At 38.6% G+C, this 15,384-nt stretch overlaps 1 protein-coding gene across 1 annotated transcript in view; it reads left to right on the top strand.

Moving 5' to 3' along the window:
* The first annotated feature begins 3,027 nt into the window (after positions 1-3,027).
* The window catches only part of scn8ab (sodium channel, voltage gated, type VIII, alpha subunit b), a 48,772-nt gene continuing 36,415 nt past the window's right edge, over positions 3,028-15,384 (top strand). Inside the window, exons 1-2 of the mRNA XM_027030269.3 lie at positions 3,028-3,155; positions 8,464-8,807. Coding sequence (XP_026886070.2) covers positions 8,526-8,807 — 282 coding nt within the window. The 5' untranslated portion in view covers positions 3,028-3,155; positions 8,464-8,525. The remainder of the gene's footprint in view (positions 3,156-8,463; positions 8,808-15,384) is intronic.

Genomic DNA, 15,384 nt, shown 5'->3' with positions numbered 1-15,384 from the left:
ATTGATACGATTTTTATCGTATGTTTGATACCGAGACTGTCACTCAATCCACGCCCACACAGCAGAATGGTAAAACGGGACAGAAAAAATATAATATTCACAACACTCCTTTTAGTGTAGTTTTAGAGGAAAAGACTGGAGGAAAAGATATATAAAATTCTTTGCAGAACTTTAAAAACTGTGTAGGGCCTTTAGACTAAATACATTTTCCGGAGAGGCGCACAGCATTCTGGGAGTACTTTGGATGCCACATTTGGATTGGATTGGTTTGGTTTGGATTGTATTATATGTCACACTCGCATTGCAGATTTACAAAACTGAATTGCAGGAACATTTACAAAGACCTCTTAGAATAAATAAGTAAAATCTAAGACATGAAAAAATCCCCATTTAAGTATAAATAATAGCTGGCAAACACTCTATACATTTACATTTAAAATCCAAATATCCAGCTAAGAACAGTAAAATATTAATAATAAACCCTTGTCTAACAATTACAGATTGAAACTCATGCAACTGTCCTTAGAAGTGCCAGCTAGTTGATTAAATGAAATACATTTATGGAAACTGCCTATAATCAAAATAAAGTTTATCATGGCTCAGTTCTGTAAAACATAACAAGTAGAGTTACATTTTTCAATGAAGTCAAAGGGCTATGAAAACCTTAAATGGAGTAACTGAAGTTTGAATAATGAAATTGTTCAATGGTTAAGGTACTTGACTTGTAATCAGAAGGTTGCTGGATTAAGCCCCACCCCTGCCAAGTTGCCAGTGTTGTCCCCCTGAGCAAGGCCCTTAACCCTCAATTGCTTAAGTTGTACTCACTCAAAATTGTAAGTTGCTTTGGATAAAAGTATCAGATAAATGTGAATATATTTATTAATAATTTATCTATTACTTATAAATGTTTTATTCATTGCTAGAAACATGAAAATTAAAGAAGCAATAACTAATTTTTACAACCAAGTATCAAACAATATTTCAAGGGCTTGGAAACAGAGGGATGCAAGCGACATTTTGGGTGAAAAACAGTTAATAAACATGTTAATAAACACAGACGGGGCAATGTATGTCTTTAGTTGTGCTCTCCTGTAAAATTTGTAAAATGTCATGATTTATGAAAGTGATTATGCATTATTTTTACAATGAAGTGCAGCTCACTTGGGATGAAGAACAGAATATATTTTAGTACAAAATATTTGAAACATCCGGGCCACTAGGTGTCAGTGTAATGGCTCTTCATAATGTGTAGAAATATCTTTGAAAAATAAGTTATTACTCCTTTAATATCAAGCCTCTCTGAAATGTAAAATCACTAAACAGTAAAACTGAGCATAATCAGAAATTACCGCAATATTGGAGCAAGGCTAGATGAAAATACTCAAAACTGTATCCAAACTAAAGAAAAATGGCCATCTTGATCCTACAATCTATATAGTTTCTTAATACACTACGCTGGTTTCCTGCAGTATCTAGGACATTGTTTGCATAGCCTAAACATGAAAAACAGGCGTTCCCAAGAGGAAAAAGAAAATAATAAGAATTTTGAGTCCTTGTCCTGAACACAGCATTGTGTACGCTACTTGATGCACTAGTGAATTCTTCATAATATGCTGTTTAGATAAATTGTGATTTACATAAGCCTAACCTAAGTTAATACAAATTTGTTAGATTCTGGAAAATCATTTCAAACCTAATCACTTGATGTCAGCCTTCCTTCCAGGGTCCATGCATTTGGAATGGTTTGGCCCAGGATCTTCACACAGCTTCATATATCTATAAAGTAAAAAATATGAATGTTTATATATATATATATATATATATATATATATATATATATATATATATATATATATATATATATGTGTGTGTGTGTGTGTGTGTGTGTGTGTGTGTGTGTGTGTGTGTGTGTGTGTGTGTGTGTGTGTGTGCGTGTGTGTGTGTGTGTGTGTGTATAAATGCATCTATATCAATGCATATATATATATATATATATATATATATGCATTGATATAGATGCATTTATATATAGTTTTATGCAATTATAGACAGCAGTGGTTTCCATATTTTTGCACTCACAAACAATACTGATATGTCTATTTGAGCCAAAAGAATTTAGGTCTCATTTTACAGATTTTACCATCTGATAAATCGTTATTTTTATTTTGACAAACAACTACCCATGTAGATTCAGCTCCAATATCTCATATTCATACATACCTTTAATATAAGGCCATGGGTGCAGGGCTGCCATGACCTCCACAGGCAACACAATGTTAGACCCAGCTGACAGTTTTATGGTGCCTAACATTTCCACTGTTTGATTATAGCTCACGTTCTGGCTTTTACATAGTGGATTCGGCCAGGTATAACAGTAAATAGCCAGTTTAAAGGTGGGCTGTACTAGGATCAGTTTGAGTCATTTTGAAAGTATATCCAGTGGAGGACTTTGTGTATATGGACAGGCACTATTCTCTACAACAGAGTGAAAATGAATGCAAGCTAATTCAGACTCCACTATATTGTGAATAAGACATTTCCAGAACCACTGAGTTGATCAGATGTGTGTTCATCATCAAAATTCTTTAACATTTAAAAAAAAATGGTAGGCCTACTTAACAGGAAACCCTTACAATAGTCGTATTCGTCAGTAGTCTACCCAGCTAAGCGTAAACCCATAATTATATTAAATACTGCAAAACGTTCAATCCTTTTGGGAGGGTGGACGTAGACCAAACGTTTATGTTGGTTTGTAGTGAATCTTTTTGTAGCACAGTTTTGCTTAAGGGTCATAACAAGCAGCTTTTACAGATAAATAGGAAACGATCAGATAATACACGCCACGTGTAGGCGGATATTTATGCAGGCTATTCTATATTTTTTTTATTTGTATTTCTATTGAGAAGTGACTAAGATTGCCTAATGTTATGATTTAGTAGCGCTTTCGGAGAATTGTTCCCTTGGCCCGTACGAGAGCAGGATATTTGCAGACGTTCCCTAAGAATTTGCTGAGAGTCATCAATTATGCAGGCTAGCCGTACGCACTGGGAAGGAAGATAGCAGCAACAATATGGCGACATCCGCAGTTTCTCCAGGGTCCTTTCGACATCCTTAGCAACACAACACCTGTATGGATCTTTCTTAATGCGAGAAAAGTAAGTAGACTGTTTGTTCATTATAGAACATTTTTTTTGTGGGCTGGTAAAACCCACTCGGTGCATATCTGGTACTCGGACTCCTCTGCCGCAGAGCAGTCTCTCACGCTCAGCATCTTTTCAGCTTACAGATGTGCATAGGCTTGCTGCCAGGGCTCGAGCATATACGCAGAAAAACGCTAGTGAACACGTATGTGGTTTGTGCCTGTTGAAATTCAAAAAAGGTATGGAGCCGGTAAAATGAGGGTGTTGGCCTCGGGATGAAAGGACTGACATTACTGTGTGTCGAAATGTGGAATACGCATACTGTGGGACAGGCAAGTCAGACCGCCGCAAACTTTGGTGCGTGAGAATACTTTGCGGAAAAAAATATTCAGCGCAGGATACCAGATGTTTATCACTCTCATTTGATTTATGACACCGTTGTGCATCGTAATATCAAACACCCCTAAGGTGCCAGCTGTCTTAACGATCGCCTTCACCTCCTCCCTTTAAGCCCTTCAGTCACCCTCGCCATACTTATTTGGGCTGGACTCCTAGCAATTCGCAAGGTTTTTTTTTTTGTTAAATTTGGGACCACCAACCCTGGTTCACCTAGCCTCTTCTAAAAATAAATTAGTAATTGAGCCGAGATCCTCATTATGTGATATTACGGGCTAAATCTAGGAGAGGACAAGCATACCGCACGGGTGTGGTGCTGGACTACACAAGACACTGTTAAGTATTAAAACAAATATAAGACGTTGCTGACATACTAATATCAAAGCCCGTATGTAAGGTTACAGAAGTGACAAAAAAAAACCCAAAAAAAAACCAGGCGTTGAGTTTTCTCGCTACCAGTAATCGCAGATGTTTCACTGTCTGGTTGGCTCGTGCTTTTACATGAGCTCCCCTCAGCTCCACTGCAGTATTTTAGTCCAGAGGCTGGGGCCCACGCGCCGGATCCAGCGCATGTGCGTAACCTGTACACACAGAAACACGATCACACTTCTGAAATGATATAATACAGCTAATCAGGCAGCAAACACGGAAAATCCGAGAGGACACAATTTAAATAAATGCATTTGAAAACAAGGCCGAGGCGAAGTTTTTGATTGGCCATGGAAACGTAGAGTTGTTTACTGTTATATTAACTGGTATTTTTGTTGACTTGATGAGTTTCCTTTAATGACCTGTGTCATTAGGTGCTATGTTCCTTTATCTTCACTGCACCGGCAAAAGCGAACACAAATGAAACAAGTATTCTAATTATGAGTAACGGCATACTGTGTGTGAGAGCACAAGATGAATGATTAACTTTATACCAATGTCTTGATTCTTTGCACGGGATAGGTTATAGAGGGTAGGTTCTTCCCCCGATGCCCCTTCCTCGCGCAGTGTTGCGTTGCTCCACTATCGATTGTTTCCCCTCCCTGTAGCGACGCACAATCTTGCCACACGCTAAACATTCACTTTCTATGTCATTTGCCCCCGTTACCGGCTATATACGGATTCAAATACAAAAATGACGTTTCAGTTCAGAAGGTTGACGGCGCGGGACAGTGTCTGGCATGCTTTCTTCTCATAGAGGACAACCGTTCGCTCAGCGGTGCTGCGGAGTGGTGGTGAAACGGACAGCGGCGCTGAGGACATGAGATTTTGATGGCATCTAGGAAACACTGGACTTGTATAGGTTACTACCTGCACTAATTCAGAACGTTTTGTAAAATTTTGAACACGACGGTATTTCTTCGTGGTGAGAACGCAACATTGTAGGAATATTTGCACCATGGATTCTTACGCATACTCGTCCAACAGGCTGGCTTACCTGGCATCACGGTAGATGCAGAATTAACATTTGGGCACACATGTGAGTAGCGTGGATCCCTATATTTTTATGTATATAGATGAGTCGATTATTTTGTCAGCCGTCTGTCGAGATTCCGTCTATTTATACATGCGCAGGCTTGATCAGATGCTGGCGAAATACACTGTCTATACAATTTTTGAAAGACGTTTAAAAGTAATTATTTAGTAGAATAATGCCTGCAACTGTACTAAAGATTGCTGAGATAAATTAGTCAAGGTTAAGAATATCGTAATCATTAATCCTGGCGTCTGTTCTGTCTGGGCCTATCCTACACAGCGTGTCGTTCATGTATCACCTTGAGCGGCGGTTCCTTTAATGTGCCGTCTGTACTGTATCCCAGGGAAGGAGATTTAGAGGTTGGAACCGGCCCGTTTGTAACCTGAAACTGCCGTGATATAGTTTGCTTTTTCGTTTCGCCAGACTCCGTGATCCCTGATTGTTTCCAGGGGTATTGAAATGCAGCAATATAATCGCCATGTTTTAAAAGCCCACCCCAAATTTTTCGTGTAGTAACCTACTTAATCGCAATTGATAACTTGCTACGTCATTTAAAGGAGATATGCCGCCACGTGATAACTTCTCTTGGACTTCCCAAATTTAGGCGTAGGTAATGGCATAGGTTCTGATTTTTCTTTATTGCGTGTTAAGGGTTCATTGACCACTTCTCAGAAAGCACTGACAGCTGGAACAGACTACATCTCAGCCACTGCGTTAAAGTGTCCTCAGAGTTTGCAATTACAAATATCTAAAAGCGGCATAGGAGTGGCGGTTATCTATGAATATGCAATTTATCAATAGGAAGGTTGTAGCGGCAGCGGTTTCCGAACGTTCCGAACAATGCATTATTACCTTATGACTTTTCTCATGTATAATTCATTTCTTACTTGAAATGGTTATGCTCTCATGTTGCTACGTACAAGCTCAGAGAACCGTTAAAATTCAGCAAAATATATTTTATGCGGTTACTCTTTAAATAAACGAAACGTAATTACTTATAGCGCTGCATTTTATACTTTAAAAAATTCTATTTAAAATATGTTTTTAATGAGACAGAATCTAGCCCATTAAATCTTGCATAAATCTAGGCGAAACCTGAAATATATGTTTGGTGGGTTTTCTGTTGTGTAAACAGTGTTGGACTACTGGGTTGGATGTTTCTTCTATATTCCTGTAAGTATGATTTGTCCCTATTGGGAATCTCATCTGCTAAAATATCGTAATCCTCTCTTTCTACACAATACATGCATAGAAAACTGAGCTTTCTACACTTATCTGTCTTTGCTGCAGCAAACCCCAATGCCAAAGGACCATTAGTGTTACAGATGGTATTAAAAGGATGATAGCTTGTCTCTACACCCACAGTATATGGAATTCAAGAACAGGCCATGTCACAGCTCAAGTTGGGAAATGCATAGTTAGAGAGAAGTCTCCCGAACCAATTTGGCATGGGGCATCTGCAGGACGTCACCAGGGAGAGGCTGTATGGCCAACACAGCACTTTGCGCACACACACACACACACACACACACACACACACACACACACACACACACACACAAACAGGTTCACCCTGATCTTGTTAAAACATCTGAGCTGCTCACCACAGGTGAAATTATTGAAGTTCTTTTTCTAATAGTCAACTAATGCTTGAAGGTTTACTTGTATCTATAAGTGAAATCAGGAACGTTATGGAGCATCTTAAATGATATTGAAAAACCTTTTCTACATGACTGTTGTCATTGGGAGAGTTGCTTTCATCACGAAATATATTGCTCAGGTTTTTACTAAGTACTTGCAAAGAAATAAGGTTACTTTCACCAACGGCTGTCAATTGAAGCAGGAATAATATATTGGAAGAGAGGGAAAATGTAATAGAGAAGACTTCCACAGTAAAGCTATTGGTATTAAAGAGGTATTTTCACAGTCTATTATTTCAGTGTCATGATGAAACACTATACAAATCAGAAGCTTTGCATTTTGTTTCTAAAATCACTCCTGCCAGTCAGCTGTGAGATGCAGGGATGATAGGAGTAATAAAGCAGCACAGGGTTTGTGCTTTGAAAAATTGAAGTTTAAACCAGTGATAGGTAAACCGAATTATCATTAATGCACAAGAATTTGTTAAAAGTTAAAAAATTGTAACTGTTAGTTTGCAGTGCCTTTAATAACAACTCATTTATTACAGTATGGTGTTATTTTATTACTCATGAAAGTAATTTTATTATGCGACATGCTACGTTTGTAACATGTAATGTGTTTACACAGTAGACATTATGTGGTATGTGTGGGTGTTGCTCTGCGTTCAGTTTTGCTACATCACCTATCTTCTGCTGACCAAATGCAATGCTGTACCTTAAATAACTTGTATTCATAGGAAACACAGCAGCAGATAGGTGATATGCTAAAGCAGTTTTGAGCATTGCTAGTTAAATGTCTATAGCCTACCAGATTAGAATTTAATGGTGAATTGTGGAAGTGATTTAAAAAGATAAACCTATGATAATTGATGTGTAAAGTGACATTATAGATGTATAGGCTGTCTTCATATATTTGTCTGGTTGTGTAAACTGCGGAGTGTATTTCTGTGACCTTAACCACCAAGTTCTTCTTCTGTTGTTTGTCTCTCATTCTTCTTAATGTTTTCTCTTTCCTTTCTACCTCACAAACAGAGTGAGTGATGTATCATTGTGCTTGGTCATCCACTTATTAATGGATGTAATGAAAGTGTGTGAGTGTGCAAGATAAAAATGGCTTGGGAGAGAGAGTGAGTGAGAGAGAAATCTTCAGCATTTCAGTATTTATTATTTGTATTTATTACGGGTAGTGTTATAGTGTATTAAAGTTTATGACCAGCATATGAAGGTGTGCAAATTTGCTTATGTAAGATATATATATATATATATATATATATATATATATATATATATATATATATATATATATATATATATATATATATATATGTGTGTGTGTGTGTGTGTGTGTGTGTGTGTGTATATATATATATATATATATATATATATATATATATATATACACACACACACTGAAAATATATAGGGGGTTGAAGTAGTTGCAAGCTAAGCAGTGTTCGCCTTCCTCCTAGCAGATGAGGTGGATTATGGTTAGAAGTGACACCTTTTACATTAGATTTAACCTTTTCTCTATTCACTCAGGGGTTGACTTTTATTTTAATGGCAGGCCAATTCTATAATTTTTCACCAAGCAGCACGATGCAATATTATGTATTAAGAATGTATTGTGATATATCAACATAAAATTTATAGTAAAAAAAAGACTGCACTCATTTTGGCTGTGTGTTGTAAATTCCTTTTCTGAACAACCAGAGCAAACACTTTTTAAATGGAAAATGTGATGAAGAAATATAGCATCATAATGCAAAATGCTGATCTTTTTTTTTGATGCTGTTTTTCTCCATCTCTGCTGCCATCACCTCAGCCTCAGCATCAGCTGTCCTGGCTGGCTTCTAAATAAAGTGGGCTCTGCTGCAGGATGACAACATGGCCCCTCCGCTGCTCGCACCCCCAGGCCCGGACAGCTTCAAGAGGTTCACCCGGGAGAGTTTGGCCAACATCGAAAAACGCATCGCTGAGGAGAAGAAGAAGAAACCTGTCAAGCCCCGATCTGACAGCAGCCACCGCGATGAGGACGACGACAGTGGCCCTAAGCCCAACAGTGACCTGGAAGCAGGGAAGAGCTTACCCTTCATCTATGGGGATGTCCCTTCAAAGATGGTGGCAGTGCCTCTGGAGGACTTGGACCCCTTCTATATGAACAAAAAAGTGAGTAAGCTATCGGTCCCTTCCTGTCCTGACACAAAGTCTCCTCCTTCCTTGGTGGGTAAGAACTTACTGCATCATGCCCATGCAAATTGAATAGGAGACCAAAATATAGCTCTTGTGTCCTTGAGGAAAGGGGAAGCAAGACAGAGAAGGAGAGAAAGGTGTGGAGAAGTGGAGAGAGGAATGTAGAGAAGTGTAGAGAGGGGGATAAACAGAGCAAAATGTTCTCAAAGACTGGAGAGGGATTTCATCATACTATTGGGAAACGTGTGAGCATGCACCTAACTTCATTTAGAATTTTATTGAATTGACAGAAAATCACATTCAGGGTTTGCAGGTTGTGTTGGTACCTAGATATATTATAATAATAATTCTAATGGTGGAATATTATGATGATATTGATTCTAATAATATTATATAGATGGAATATTTGATAAAGATGTAAACGTTTATATTAGTAACACATTTTGAAATCAGTATTTATACATGTTCATATGACATCGTGCTATGCTATCTTTTAATGTCCACTAATTTAGTTTTGTGGTTGAATGTACTCAAATATTCAATGCAATTGTACCAGTGTCTGTGCTCACAGTAGGTGTCACTTAACACTGGTATTATGTTTTCTAATGAATAATATTAGAAACAGTCTGGTTGAATTTCCCATAAGCACCGTAGCATTTAGATTATCTTGTCTTACATTGATCCCAATCCTACAATTCTTTTGGGAAATCATGCCCTGAATATTTTCTTAAACTTAAGAATTTTTGGTCTGAAATATTAATTACAATTTCATTTAGAGAATCATCTCTGGTCAAAGGCATATTATAGTGAAGCTTAAACAGTGATGTTATGACATAGTTATGAAATTTTAGAGGTGGTCAGTAAAAAAGAATTATGGCTTTAAGCTGTAACTAAAACGTCATACACACTTTTCATGTCAATTGTCCAATTATCATTAATTATTAACATATGGGCAGTATTGCATGTGTTTGCTAACCAGGGGGAAGTTAGAGGTTAAAGTGCATGGAAGACAATAACAACCAAACAAAAACGTCTTCTGATGGAGACAATTCCATCTTTTAAACCTTTATGGTTTGTAATAATGATTGCTATGGAAATACCAGCTCTCACCTCCTACATCTCTCCCTCTGTCTCTCTGCCATGGTGCTCTTGTTTATGTGTTGGTGTGTGCTATTTAAGGAGACATTTGCGTATTTAGCATGCTGCTAATGGCCATAGATCCATCCTTAGCTGTGTTAATGGGAGACTTAGCTTAGCCTCATGCATACTAGCATGAAGGTATTATGAATCATAAAGCAGCAGCCACAGCAAAGCAGTGCGTTCGAGCCTGCGGCATTACTGAACAGTAACAGAAGCCTGGAGAAAATGACCTGGAACCTCAGAGGAAAGGTTCTGTTTTAGGACTGAATATCAGCCTTAAAGAACAGGCTGAGCACAGCTCATTGATAGGGGATTTGTAAATCCTAATAAATGTTTATGAAGACAGCTCTATGCTGATGTGCTGTGACTGTGCATAGTTGCATTCTGCTTTAATACTGTGTCATGTCCTGAAAAAAATGAATTTTTTAACACTCAAACAGGTTCATTATCCCTCCAGAGCTACTTAGAATCCTATTTTCAAGACCTGTTATTCAGACAGCCTGATATATCATTATGCCCAGGATGTTTTGTTTCATAATACCTTCTTAATGTAAGATTGTCATCTCATGTATCTCTGGCACCTTTGCGTCCCTCCTGACACAAGGGCTGAAGGAGATGACTGAATATGTGTCCCCCTTGTGCGCACATGGGTTTTGTAACCTTTTCCAATTGTATGGCCTCAGAGGTGACTTGGGTTCAGTTTGCAGTTTAGTGTGGAGACCTGTAATAGAATATGAATACATATTGGCTGGAGGGTGAACTCAGCAAAAAAAGGATACTAAGCCACACACACATGCGCATGCATGCACAGAAGCACACAAACACGCTCATTTGAATGCACGCACATGTATGTCATAATCCATTCTCTCTTCGCCTTTTGCAAGTCTGTCCAAATTCCTTTCTTGTCTCTCTTTCCTTTGCAAAGGCAAAGGCTCTGCTGTCTTTTCTGTGTGTACACACACACACACACACACACACACACACACACACACACACACACACACACACACACACACACACGCGCGCGCACACACACATGCGCACACACACACCCACATACACACGCACACACACACACACACACACACACACACGCGCGCGCGCACACACACGCACACGCGCTCACACACACCCACATACACGTGCACACACACACACACACACGCACAGGTGCACACACACACACACATGCGCGCGTGCACACATACACGCACACGTGCATACACACACACACACACACACACACACACACACACACACACACACACACACAGATAACCAATATGTCATTCCATGTCTGTCTCCAATTATCTCAATTTCTTCTGGTCTTTCCTTTTTATTGTCTGTCTATTATTCAATTATTCTGTATATATCATGTGATATTAGTCCCAAAGGAACCATGACCCCCCCCCCCCGGTGTGTATCTCCAGTAGCTGATGTGTAGAGTTATAAAGAATTAAGCATTTTGCAGGAAGCAGGATGGTAGATACGCCCTATGATACAGATAAGGAGTCATTAGCCTAAATCATTCCTTTGCCCATTTTCAGTTTGTCAACCAGTGCATTTAATTTAGTAATAATTAGTATTTAGTAATAATTTGGGTAGTACGTTATCAAATGAGTGTGCAAGTGATTTGTCACTGTGTGCGTTAAGGTGAATTGAGCTGCCTTAGATTTTACACATTGCAGTTCACCATCACAGTTATTTTATTTTATTTTTTTTCCTGAGCTGGCTATTCCTAGTAGTTCAGAAAGAGTGGAAGCTTGTGTCTGAGCATATATGCTCCTGAGTAAAGATTTGGTCTTAAATAAAGTCTCTTAAGTAAATTGTTAAAGGTGTCTGAGAAGTGTTGTTTTCCTGCCACAAGTTTTATGCTTCATTCGAAGTTTCCGTTAGACTTGGTCAGATGCTTGGGACATCTGCATCTACATCTATTCTGTCTCTTTTTCTCTGTCTCTCACCCCTGCCCTCTCTCAGTTGCCTCTTTGTAGTTGAAGATATTTTCAGTAGCTTTGTGGCACTTCACTCTTTCATAATGAAGACTGGAATCAGAAAGTTTGCATTTGTTTGTGTGCATGTGTGTATGGAGTGTGTGCGAAAGGCATATCAGTGCATGGTCACACATCATCTGTTCTACCTGCAGATCGCAGTTCACTGTCTCTGAAGACAGCAGCTAATCATTGTCCATGGTGTCTTCTCATGCAAGGGTTCAGGGTATTGTTGGTGTCACATTAATAGTTTCATATGAACTTCATTATGGTAAGCCTATGCTCTTTTATTGTGGCATGTGGCAGAAAAGACAAACAAGCAATTGCATGATCCAAATAATAAAAGCATTCTTATATATTATACTGTGAAGTTATGCTCATCAGATATTTTCATTAACCTTATGAAATAGCATTTACATTTACAGCATTTAGCTGATGCTTTTATCCGACTTACAAAGCGACTTACAATTCTGACTGAACACAACTTGAGCAGTTGAGGTTTAAGGGTCTTGCTCAGGGGCCCAACAGCAGCAACCTGGTGGTGGTGCGACTTGAACTGGTAACCTTCTGATTACTAGTCAAGTATCTTAACCACTGAGCTACCACTGTAGCCTGCTACCCAGCTACATTATTTTTGTAGGACACATATACTAATTACAGGTAATATGGTGATAAAGTAGAGATTTGTTTCCAGTAAGTAGGCCAGAGAAATAAAGGGTAGATGCCTCTTCAGCTTTGCTCTTGGGTGAGAAGAGCAGTATTGTGAGTGTGGGAGCTTGAGGAATCAGAGGAAGCCCACAGTCTGTCACTGTGTGTGTGTCTGTGTGTGTCTGTGCATGTGTGTGTGTGTGTGTGCATGTGTGTGTGCGTGCATGTGTGTGTCTGTGTGTGTGTGTGTGCGTGTGTGTGCGTGTGTGTGTGTGCGCGTGTGTGCGTGCGTGTATGTGCGTGTGTGTGTGTGCGTGCGTGTGTGTGTGCATGTGTGTGTGCGCGTGTGTGTGTGTGCGTGTGCGCATGCGTGTGCGTGTGTGTGTGTGTTAGAGAGAGAGAGAGACTCTGGGGAAGTCAGTTCTCAGTATTCAGTAACACACATAGCCTCCTGGGCTGTTCACAGTTTTTGCAAATGTGACATGCTTTAGGATTCAGTGTTTCAGTGACAGATGTCTTTAAATGGAGGACATATTGTGTTCTGTCTGGCTTATGAATCTTGCAATTTTAGATCTTGCTCAAACGTGTTGTGGTTTTTAATTACACAATGGAAAGATGACAAAAAGGCAAATGCATAACTAGACTAAGACACAGATGAAAAGAGAAAGAGCAGTGAATAGAAGGGAAGAGGTGTTGATGAGAGAGAGAGAGAGAGAGAGAGACTGAAGGAGTGAAGAAGGGAGAGGCTTAGATAAAGGAACTCACTCTGTCTCCTCTCTCACTGCATGCTCTATTTTTAATCTAATTAGATTTCAGGAAGATTCTCATCTACACGTGTCTCTGTGGTGTTTCCCTGTGTGTGTGTGTGTGTGTGTGTGTGTGTGTGTGTGTGTGTGTTCATTCGTTCGTTTGTGCGCGTTCGTGTGCACATGTGTGTGTGTGAGGTGAGAATTTTCTATGAATTTCAGTGCGGAGTAGTAAAGGTTCTGATCTAGTCCAAGTGAATTTTTGTTCTGTATGTAGAAGTACATAGGCTCAAGGGAACTTTGCAGGGTTTCTCTCTCTCTCTCTCTCTCTCTCTCTCTCTCTCTCTCTCTCCCCCCCCCCCCCCTTTCTGGAGTCAGAACTTCCAGCTCCTGATTGATGGTGATGCTAACAGTTAGCATTAGCATTAGTGTGCCCCTCTGTGAGTTCCAGTAAGTGGTCCATCTCTTTTCCAGAGCTCCCTGTAGTTCTTTTCCAGTTTTTAACATGAGGAATGGTTTAATGGTTTACATTTGGTCATACAAAAGCTTGTTGCAAACGACACTGACATGAGAAAATGAGCAATTTCAGCAGAGAGAAAAATAAAAAAAATGGAAAAGAATGTAGCATAATATACTCTTTATGTGCTCTCTATTTTCTTTTTAAAATCTAAAATTAAATGCTTTTTACCCTTCACTTGGCTCTTAGTGTAATGCTACTACTAATACCAGTACTATCACTACTACTAATTCCAGTACTATCACTAATACTAATACTAGTACTATCAGTACTACTAATATCAGTACTATCACTACTACTAATACCAGTACTATCACTACTATTAATACAATTACTATCACTACCACTAATACCAGTACTATCACTACTACTACTAGTACTATCACTACTACTAATACCAGTACTATCACTACTACTAATACCAGTATTATCACTACTACTAATACAAGTACTATCACTACCACTAACACCAGTACTATCACTACTACTAATACGAGTACTATCACTACTACTAATCCCAGTACTATCACTACTGTTAATACCAGTACTACCACTATTACTAATACCAGTACTATCACTACTACTACTACCAGTACTATCACTACTACTAATACTAGTACTATGACTACTACTAATACTAGTACTATCACTACTACTAATACCAGTACTATCACTACTACTAATACCAGTATTATCACTACTACTAATACAAGTACTATCACTACCACTAATACCAGTACTATCACTACTACTAATACCAGTACTATCACTACTACTAATACCAGTACTATCACTACTACTAATACAAGTACTATCACTACCACTAATACCAGTACTACCACTAACGCTCATACTAGTACTATCACTACTACTAATACCAGTACTATCACTACCACTAATACCAGTACTATCACTACTACTACTAGTACTATCACTACTACTAATACCAGTACTATCACTACCACTAATACCAGTACTATCACTACTACTAATACCAGTCCTATCACTACTACTAATACCAGTACTATCACTACTACTACTAGTACTATCACTACTACTAATACCAGTACTATCACTACTACTAATACCAGTATTATCACTACTACTAATACAAGTACTATCACTACCACTAATACCAGTACTACCACTACTACTAATACCAGTATTATCACTACTACTAATACAAGTACTATCACTACCACTAATACCAGTACTACCATTACCACTAATACCAGTACTATCACTAATACTAATGATAATAGTAAACTTTATTTATATAGTGGCTTTCATGTTCACTTCAAAATCTCAATGTACTTTTCATGGATGTAACCAATATAATAAATATCAAAGCAAATGCAAGTTACAGAAGGCTTTTCTCACATTCTTACTTATGCACATTCTCCAGCTACAATTCACTGATTTGTTGTGTGTTTGTATGTGATGTGAGAATGGGTGAAAACATTGAACAATTTGAACACCGAACAAGTTCTTCTCCATTGTTAGTGTGCATTCTA

The sequence above is a fragment of the Electrophorus electricus genome, chromosome 7 (assembly GCF_041902795.1).
Source record: "Electrophorus electricus isolate QZ-2024a chromosome 7, ASM4190279v1, whole genome shotgun sequence".
Classification (NCBI taxonomy): Eukaryota; Metazoa; Chordata; class Actinopteri; order Gymnotiformes; family Gymnotidae; genus Electrophorus; species Electrophorus electricus.
Note: the sequence above shows the minus strand (reverse complement) of the source record. Positions and strands in the feature narration are given on the sequence as shown.